This window comes from Psammomys obesus, unplaced genomic scaffold (assembly GCF_907164565.1).
Source record: "Psammomys obesus unplaced genomic scaffold, mPsaObe1.curated_primary_1811, whole genome shotgun sequence".
Taxonomy (NCBI): domain Eukaryota; kingdom Metazoa; phylum Chordata; class Mammalia; order Rodentia; family Muridae; genus Psammomys; species Psammomys obesus.
Window position 1 is genome coordinate 51,604,736 of NW_026585895.1, and position 10,329 is coordinate 51,615,064.

General features: G+C 38.6%; 1 protein-coding gene across 3 annotated transcripts in view; it reads right to left on the reverse strand.

Annotated features, from left to right (window-relative positions):
- The window catches only part of Setx (senataxin), a 54,724-nt gene that overhangs the window by 19,477 nt on the left and 24,918 nt on the right, over window positions 1-10,329 (reverse strand). For all 3 annotated transcript variants that reach the window (XM_055599946.1, XM_055599945.1, XM_055599944.1), the window contains exons 11-16: window positions 10,225-10,324; window positions 7,638-7,811; window positions 4,952-5,184; window positions 3,729-3,896; window positions 3,026-3,182; window positions 69-170 (exon numbers count right to left, since the gene is read on the reverse strand). In XM_055599946.1, coding sequence (XP_055455921.1) covers window positions 69-170; window positions 3,026-3,182; window positions 3,729-3,896; window positions 4,952-5,184; window positions 7,638-7,811; window positions 10,225-10,324 — 934 coding nt within the window. The remainder of the gene's footprint in view (window positions 1-68; window positions 171-3,025; window positions 3,183-3,728; window positions 3,897-4,951; window positions 5,185-7,637; window positions 7,812-10,224; window positions 10,325-10,329) is intronic.

Below are 10,329 nucleotides of genomic sequence, written 5' to 3' on the forward strand. Positions count from 1 at the left end.
AGTGTCCTCATCATTACTTTATCATAAAAAAAGCAGCAGCACTCCAATGCAAACAGCCCAGCACTTACGCATTCTATGGTTGACTTGGCTGTCCAAACTGAACTTTAGAACCTCCGCATTAATAGACTTTTCTGGACCCAGCCGAACTAAATTTATATCTCCACAGTTTCCTGTTGATAAAAAGACACAAAATCCCATTTCCATACTAACCAGAGAGGGCAACACAACTGTCAACTGCATGCCAAGAGCTACACTAAAGGCTTCACACACATTCTTTTCAGATGTTCTGGATAATAAAGCTGTAAGGTAAGTACTAACCACTTGACTCAGTACAACCTAGGAAGGTCACATGGACAGTGCATATAGAGCTCCCATTGTTATGCTGATGTTTCTCAAACTTTTCTCTATACAGGGTTCCATAAAGAACACACTTGAAGAATTAATGGTCATCCCACCCCCAAACACCAAGAATTAAGATGTTTGTTTTAAGAAAAGGTTTTATATGTAGTACTGACAGGCCTGGAACTCAATATGTAGACCACACTGTCCTTGAACTTCTAATTATTCTCCTACCTATATCTCCTAAGTCTGGGTTACAGGCATGTGTATCACACTTGACAAAAATTTTCAAAACAAATATACAGTGAAGAAATGGCATATATAGTTACCTTTAATGCAAGTTTTTAAAAATCCTAGTTCAGTTCCCTCTCCTAAATGTGAGGCCATCTTCTCTAGCCAACATATTTACTTGAAGGTTTCAAAATCGTCAGATTCACCATGCATCCACCAGAAAGATGGAAAAGATTATCTGGAATTGATCCTAAATATCTACAAATATCCTACACATTACAATGGCCATCCTTTATACTGCAGAATGAACTTATAAAAACATAAGAGAGGAATGCCTAAAAGCAAAAGCAGACAGAGCTGAAAACAACATAGGAGGCATGGAGTTCTGGTAGTTTCTGTGGGTACTGGAGCAGGGCCATGGAAGAGGGTTGGCAGGTTAGTAAGCATTTATTTTGCTCTTTAAATTATCATCATTAAGGTATAATTTACATTCAATAAAATACCGGCCTAAAAACTCTTATTTCTATGTTTCTATTAGCAAATACCACTCAAATAAAAACAGAAATATCTGTAATGGGAGCTTGTATTTTAAGGACCACTAGAAGGGGAAGAGGTTTGGAAGAAATGGAGCAGTGAAAAGAAGTGTCTCTGGGGGCTGGAAAGATGGCTCAATGGTTGAGTGCTGTCTGCTCTTCCAAAGGACCCGGGTTCAATTCCCAGCACCCACATGGCAGCTTACAACTGTCTGTAATGCCAATTCCAAGGGATCTGACACCTTCACACTAATGCACATAAAATAAAAAAATTACATAAATTAAAAAAAATAAATAAATGTTTAAAAAAAAAAAAAGCAGTGTCTCTGAGTTGGCCTGTGTTTAGCTGGAAAAAAAAAAAAATTCTTCCGGGACTATGCAACACACAGGCCTAGGCCATATATGCACTTAGGAGATACACAAAAGCAAAAAAGACCCAACTATAAATTCAGTTAAAATTTAAAGAAAAAAAAAACTCAGGAGGCAGAGGCAGGTGAAACTTTTAAGTTTGAGGTCTATAGAATGAATTCCAGAACAGCTAGGGCTACACAGAGAAATTCTGTCTGGAAATACCAAAAAAATAAAATAAAATAAAATGAATAGTGCCAGTTATCTATAAGAACCTAAGTTAAAGCACATTTTCCCCTTTAAATTATGAATTAGCAAAACTCTTGCTACTGAGAAGCTGAGTGACCTGACCCCTGAAAATATTCAACAATTCACAGACATTTGTCAAAAAGAACAAGATAAATTAGCCCCAACAAGAAATAACAAACTGTATAAAATAGTCTGTTTTACAACAAAAAAAGAACTATGGGCTGTTCTTATTTACGAGCACTTTCTTGTAAGTCCTAAAATAACACATCAACAATCAATGTCACAGAGTGATATTCACAAGTTGGTATCACTGTGATTTACCAAAGGCACAGGAAAAAAAAAAAAAAAAAAAAAAAAAAAAAAAAAAAAAAAAAAAAAAAACAACCCTCTGCATTATCTTAATAGATATAAAAGAAAAGCAGAAAAGTTATAATTTATTATCAACTAACAAAACTTTAGAATGTTCCTTTATTTCTAACTTGACCTGTATATACTTGACCTTGACCTTGGATAGACCTGCACCTTCAGTGCAGGCTCTATTACAGAAGATGCGGTGCCCCACCCTGCACCCCGTGTGCTGCTTCACTGCAGTTAAAAGCACACTGAGCGCAGCAGCTGCAGTCTCTTGGCTGCACATGCAGCCCTCTTGGATACTGCTATCCAATCTGTGGCTTGAGAGCCCGTCAGGTGGACTGCAGGATTGAGGGATACCAGAATTGCTATTACTTAAAAGTTAGAACAGAAGGATAGGATGATGTCTACCCTCACAACTGTTCAAAATACATGGCGAAAAGGAAAAAGCTCAGCTACAGACAATGCAATAAGTTTTAGAGGCAATCAACCCTATTTTAGGTATACATGTGCCAAGAGAGGAAAAATGTAGGTCACCTCTCAGAATATAGACATGTTGCATGTAATTTGCAGTGAAAGGGAAGTAAGGACATGATACCACTGCATGTAGGAACCCTTCTCAGGGGACAGCTCATTTGTTTTCTTTGTCATTTCATGTCTCCTCATTCTTGGCGATGTGATACTGCACGTGCAGCTGCTACCCCTGACGAAGAGGTACACTAAGGAATGCCAGTCACAGTACTGTAAGGCTCCGAAACATAAGAAATCTGTTCTCCAAAGAGTCTGCAGAGCAGAGGTCAGTGCCCGTACTAATCCGCTCCCTAAGCAAATGTCTGTCATGCTTAAGCTAAAGCATGTGGAATTTCTGTTACTCGAAACTGACTCTGATCTTAACTGATAAAAGGCAGTGTCAGATATTCTCAAGAAAAATAAAGATGAAGAGAAAAATAACAAAAACAAGTTGAGTATCATACCCAAAGGATTCTTCTTGTCTTTACATTTTTCTTTGAATTCGAGGATAATTTTTTTCATAAGTTCATCAACAGCTGCATTGGAAGGTGCACACACGAGGACTCGGTTTTGCTTGATCTTGGCATTGAAGTTTTCATCTGAACGGCCCTTCCTCTGGCTCTACAATTTGTCACACAGCAAACAATAAGCTATATTCTTTGGAATCAAGTCTTCCTCTCCTTTTAAGAATGCTTGCAAGTTCTCACAGTGGTTAAAGGAAAGCACCCACTCCTTACACAATGTGAAAGTTATTGTGACCAGTGCTACAGAGGCACAGCACTTACAAGAACATACAATGCCATAGGCCTCATTCCCAGTGCCAGAGAAACACCCCCCCACACACCCACCCACCCACCCACACACACACACACACACACACACCCCTTCTTTGGCATAAAGTTCTTTCAGAGGACTCAGGTTCGATTCCCACCACCCACATCATGGCTCACAATTGTTTGCAGCTCCAGTTCTAGGGAAATCTGTCTTCTTCTGGTCTCTGTAAGCACTGCATGCATGCTATACAGACATATATGTGAGTAAAACATCCATACACATAAAATTAAAAACAATAAGGTTAAAAATAAATCTTCTTAAATACATAAAGGAAAAAAGAACTTTAATTCAGGTCAAGTAAAACAATGTCCAGGCTAATAGTATCACACCTACCTCTGTCAGTAAGCGGTACAAGAGACCAACAATAGTTTTTGATTTTCCTGTTCCAGGTGGTCCATGAATCAAACAGATTTTGGCAACGGATGGGGAGTGTTTTACCATGGCATATGCAGTTTCTATGGCTTTCTTCTGGTCTTCATTAAAGTCTTTTAAGTAGGTAATCTATAGAGAAGATGGGTGTAATAAATTCTTTCTGTAGTGACACATGGGAGAAGTAATCAACAGCAGTTGTTCCACTTTCTTTCAGTCTATGTCAAACAAAACAAGTGTAAGTGACTGACCTAAGACAAATTTTCACAACTAGAGAAAACTTAATGAGTTACTAATTACTAATTAGCATATTTAGGCATCAGCCTACTTATAACCGTGGTTTTATTTACGCTTCTTACAAATAACAATAAATTACTTTTTTTTGTTTTTTTTCTTCAAGACAGGGTTACTCTGTGTAACTGCCCTAGGTATCCAAGCTGTCCTGTGTAGACCAGGCTAGCCTCAAACTCAAAGAAATTTGCCTGCCTCTGCCTCTCTAAGCACTGGGACTAAGGGCATGCGACATCACACCCAGCTCAATTTTCTTAAATAAGCTTTTCTTCAATTATTCTGATTTTTTTCCATTTGGATTCTAAGAACTCTCTTTCCAAATTCAATATTGCACACTGGAAAACAGTTTTCATGGCCAGACAAAGTCTAAATTCATTCTTACTTTCAATTTAGATAGCCATACTCCTACCCTCTTTGGTTCATTAAATTAAGATTCCTTCAAAGGTACAAAATTACTGTTCATTAGAACATGAAAACCTTAGTACATGATCAGGGTTTAGAAATACTCATTTCCTTTTGCATTTCTTTGCTAATTTTCTGGACCATATGTACAATTTTTACAGTGGAAACTACAGGTTCATCTGTTCATTTCCAGCAATCCCAGTTTACCAACTATTCAAATAGAAAACTCACTCCACAAAACTTTGCCATGAACATCTCCTGAACAGTGAACACCAGCAGATGCTGGAGAACAGTTGAATGGTGCTCTTTTAACTTTACTATCTTATCCTTACCCTAAGGGTCTTACCCTTACCCTTACCTACCCTACTTAGGTATCTTACAAAACTGAAGAGAACTAAACACTGTGCACAAGCATACAGGACACTGCAGCAGCTAAAACTATCCTGACAAAAATTGTCCCTCACTCTTGTGGCTTCATACAGATCAGCACTCACAATCCTTTCAGATGTTGTTGTCAGTAGGTCTTTGGTACAGAAGTCCATGGGATTTGGATTTAGAACAGCTCTGGCCAACTGGTTCCGACTACTCAATAGAGACATGGCTTTCAATTTCCTCTGTGTAGTTACCAGAGAACTGATTACAATGCATTTCGTAAGTTCTTTTAGACTGGCTGGCAAGATATCTTGTGTCTGAATGCACAAGGAACACTCAGCTTTCCCACTGCGCACTATAATCAAAGAAGAGAAAAGCAATGCATCAGTGTAATGTTATCCAACAGAAAAGGTTAGTCACAAGTGTTTAGAACTTGTATTTTACATGACGTGTAAGTCACTTATATTTACTAAATATATTATTCTGATTTTTTTCACAGTTCAAGAGTTGGTCTCAGGTTTTGTGGAGTGATTTAGATACTTGAATGGCTGGTGGAGAACTGTTTTTGAGTGCTGCAAATGAGATAAACCTGTAGTTTTTTTCACTGTAAAAAAAACAAACACTCCTTCTTTGAAGCCAGCCTCTAGTTCCAGGATAGCCAGGGCTACACAAAGAAACCATGTCTTGAAAACCCAACAAACAACCAAATAACCAACCAAACAAAAAAGTGTTCCTGTCCTCCAGAGAAAAATGCTAAATAAATGTCAGAAAGTAGTGAGTGCTATGGAGAAGCAAAGACAAGATGAGGAAGGAATGGAGGAGGGAGGGCACAGAGGTGGACAAGCTGATCATTGTCTTCCAGACAAGAGGATACTGAGCAGAGTGTGAAGTAAGGAAAAAAGCTATGTCCTTTTAAGAAGGGGAAAGAGTGCTATAAGCACTCACCAAGCACAGAGACAAGGGGTAGAAGCATGCTGGGAGTATTTCAGATATAGTGAGGCAGAGCTAGCACAGTGGGAAAGAAAAGTAGGAGACACATACTACACGATCCAGAGAACAAAATGGGGTGTGTAGTTTTTGTAGAGTTCTGGGTAACAAGGCAATGACTCAGAATGCTACTCAGTTAGGAAAAGTTATATGGTATCTGTGTATAGGTATAAGGCTCTGCCATATACATTAAAAAAACAATCACTTTCTACTACAAACCAAGAAAAAAGTGCTAGATGCCGGGCATGGTAGGCACACCTTTATTCCTAGCACTTAGGAGGCAGAGGGAGGTGGATCTCCGAGTTCCAGGTCAGCCAGGGCTATCCAGAGGAACCCTGCCTTAAGACAAACAAACAAACCAAAAAAACCCCCAAAGAATAAAGTGTTCAGGGGAAAGTGATAGACATGATGGCTGGATATAGGATGCAATGAACCATCAGTCAAATTTACAATGAATTAGATACAGTTGTGAAAGACACAGAGGATCTGAGATGACCACACAGTTTAAACACAGAGGTTCAACAGTTTTGATCTTTAAGTTCAGAAAGAAGATAAATGTAAATTTGATAATTATAAATTCGGCAAATGTAATCCTTTTCAAGAGCCAGAAGTAAAAATTGAGCTGTAAATTCTTCCACACATATTGTACACAGAAAGTCAAGCTAAACTTGGCACATCGGTTAAAATGCAGCGTGGTGCTGCAGTCTCAGGAGGATTAATGTTACTTTGAAGACATGATGCAATAAGGATGAATACTTCCCTTCATAAATACTAGTGTTTCAAAAGGCAGACTGACATAAAGAACCTGGGCTTTGTAGTAAACCACAACTAGGGTTTGAACCATGCATAGTGACACACACAACTGTAGAAGCAGCTTCTTGGGAGGCAGAGGCAGAATACTTGAACCCATGCACTCAAAAACATAGAAAAGCCCCACTAAAATAAAGTTTTAATTCTGGACTGCAAATTGATGTTGTCAACAACCTTGGCTACATTAACTAATATTTCTGAGCCATTGACCACCTTTGGAGAATACTATAAATGTGCAGAACAGCAAGACACATTGCTTGGCAGATGTTCTTAAGTTCAAGCTAATCACTACAATGCAATAGGTGGAAGTGATGGAAACAATAAACTTCCATGTTTAAGCTGCCTTGTAATAAATTGTTTGCTCTTCTTAATAGTAATTAGTCACAAAACCAAGGTTGGAATGTGACTTAAGTTATTAAACATATGACTTGAAAGTGATATATAAAAATAACAGATGGAATAATACATCAGAGGAGGACATTAAAACAAAGCTTGGCCAGGCAGTGGTGGCTCATGCCTTTAATCCCAGCAATAGGGAGGCAGAGGCAGTCGGATCACTCATGGAGTTTGAGGCCAGCCTGGTCTACAGATCGAGTTCAGGGCTACACAGAGAAACCCTGTCTCGAACAGACTTCCTTCCAAAATCAAACAAAACAAAGCTTGAGGCTGGAAAAATGGCTCAGAGGTTAAGAGTACATACTGCTCTTCCATAGAACCTGAGTTGGGTTTCCCAGGACCCATGCTGGGAAGTTCCTAACTGCCTGTAAGTCTGGCTCCAAGGGGAACTGGTGTATCTGACCTAAGGAGGCACCTGCACTTACATGCACACACCTACCTAAACATAATTAAAAACAGAGCTTTTAAAGAGTAAGCAGTAAACTCGGAATCTTAAGTGAGAAAATAAAGAATTCTAATGGCAAGTGACCAACCTGGAAATAACAAAATAGAAGGCTAAGACAGCACAATGTATAGGAAATAATATCACCTTGTTGACACCTCCTATTTACTTACCGACTGAAGTACGGCGAAACTTATGAACATAACCACAGTAATAGTGACTGCAATCCTGCATGCCATTCCTGTCCATATCTTTTCTTTCTCCATGTAGTTTCTCAGGAACCAAAAACACCAGATCATTTTCCTTTGGGTGGAGCTGTTTAGCTAGTTCAGATTCCTCTAGGTAAACTATGAAACAAAAACTGGCATTTATGCAACTCTGAACAAATTTCAAGATCTACTTACAAGAAATTAAACCTTTGTGCTAAGTTCCGAAGTATAAAGTCCTGATAGAACACACACATACATACATGCACACACACATTAAAAGGGTGACATAAACCAACAAAAATTTTAACTACTGATGCAGATCCTAAGGTTGCAGCTGTGGTTGCCTACACATGACCCGCACAAGATCAAGATCAAGCCAATTCAAAACTCCAGCATGGAAAGCAGCGGGGCTCCACAGGTCCACCACCAGCTAAGGAGGCGGGTCACTTTTTCTTTAGTAGGATGGACACTTATAAGATTCCACAGGGCCCAGTGGATGACCCCACATCCAGAAACAGAAAGGTAGCACCAACTGGGCTCAGTTGAGCTTACAAAAAAAAAAAAAAAAAAAGACATCAGCTGGGTTTTGGTGGGGCATCCCTTTAATTTCAGGTAGATCTCTTGAGTTTGAGGCTAGCCTGGCTTACAGAGTTCCCAGACAGCCAGGGGCTACACAGAGAAAAAAAAAAAAAAAACATAAAATAGTAACTAAACATTATAAAAGGGGACTGGATGGCTCAGGTGTTAAGTTGCTGTTCTTCCAGATGATCTGGGTTCAATTCCCATCACCCACACGATAGCTCACAAAAACACTTTAACTCACTTTTAAAAATCCAATTGTAATTGTTTATTCATTACAGGATTCTATAAAATACACACACACACACACACACACACACCCCTGTATCAATCAACCTGGGCAGTGGTGACGCATGCCTTTAATGCCAGCACTCAGAAGGCAGAGGCAGGAGAATCTCTATGAGTTGGAAGCCAGCCTAAGCTACAGAGCAAATTCCAAGACAGCCAGGGCTACAGAGAAACTCTTTCTCAAGAAGAAGAAACAAACAAACAAACAAATTACAAAGGAAAATTATGAAATGGGGGAGGGGTGTAATATAGGTGTTCTTTGGGAAGCTGGAGAGAGGAAAGGGAGAATGGACATGATCAAGATACACTGTATGAATTTTTCAAGTGAAAATTAAGAAAATTACAACAAAGCAAAATAGAACACTGAGAAGTAACAGATACACTGTTTCCATAAGGTGCATTCTAGTCTTTATTATTTGAGATAGTCTTACTATGTAGTCCTGGCTGTCCTGAATTCTTTTAGATTCACTTTATGTATAGAAACATACTGCTCAAGTGTGAGGTAGCACCTAGGAAACAAAGGGGTGTTTTCCAAACAAACTGCACAGTACTCTTTAGGCATCACAAGCACACAGTAAAGACACACTGAGGAACTAATTACTCTAAGAGTGCTGGGGACCGAGAAGGCAGCACAACTACAGATGTTTGGACTCTACTGGATCCCAGGACAAAAGACATTATTGTGATCACTGCCATGATATGAATAAGGTCTCATAGTCAGTATCACATTAATACTAATCCCTGTTCTCATCACTGCTCCCTGTATATAAGATGTTAACATGAAAAGGCTTGCTGAAAACTGTATGTGGACTCTATTATACGTTTTACATCTTTTTAAACAAACAAACAAACAAACAAACAAAAAAGGTTAATTTTAAGTGAGAAGTTAATTCTTCTAACTCAAATGCCCATGGTTCTTCATTACCTTACACCACTCTATAAATCCTATCTTCTCATAAGAGCAATTTCCTAATAATATCAATATACTCACACTTGCCCTACTCAAAATCCACAAGAGTTCAAAACTATAAAGCCAGTTCTACCATAAAAGTAGTAGGATCTCTGTACATTATATTATATTTTGATATAGAAGAGTCACTTATTTCTACTGTATTTTACTTTTATTGCTACTCTTTGCTGATTTAATGGTACAAAAGTCAGGTGTACTGTGTGCTTTGAATCTCAGCACTCAGGAGGCCCACACAAGCGGATCTTTTTGAGGCCAGCCTGATTTACTACTGAATTCCAGGACAGGCAGGGAAAGACAGCAAGACCTGGTTAAAAAAAAAAAAAAAAAAAAAAAAAAAAAAAAAAAAAAAAAAACCACAAAAACAAAAACCGTGTATATGAAAAGTTTATTTTTTATCTGTTCCTATGTACTTTATATATCACGTACATATGCACTAAAATTACAGAACCTGTTTAACTGAACTTTCTGAGCATTTGTTCTTTTTATCTCAACTGATACTTTCTGCCTTAATGTCTCATCGTAACCACAGCTAAATAAGGTGAACTTACACGGCTATCTTCATGTGGTCACTAGCTGTTGCCAGCCTGTCTGTAGCACTGCTGAGGGCTGTAAGTGCTTGTCCCACTAGGCTACCTTGAACAGTCCCCGGCATCTCCGCTAAAGTAAAAATTTCCAATTATCACATCATATATTCCAAATTGCACATGAACTTACTCATAAACTCCCAGTATTTTTTATAGTCGGCTGGAAATTTTCGTAAATGCAACTGATAGAAGTTCTCTTTATTTGGAGAGTTGAGCCATTCCTGGGCTGCCTACA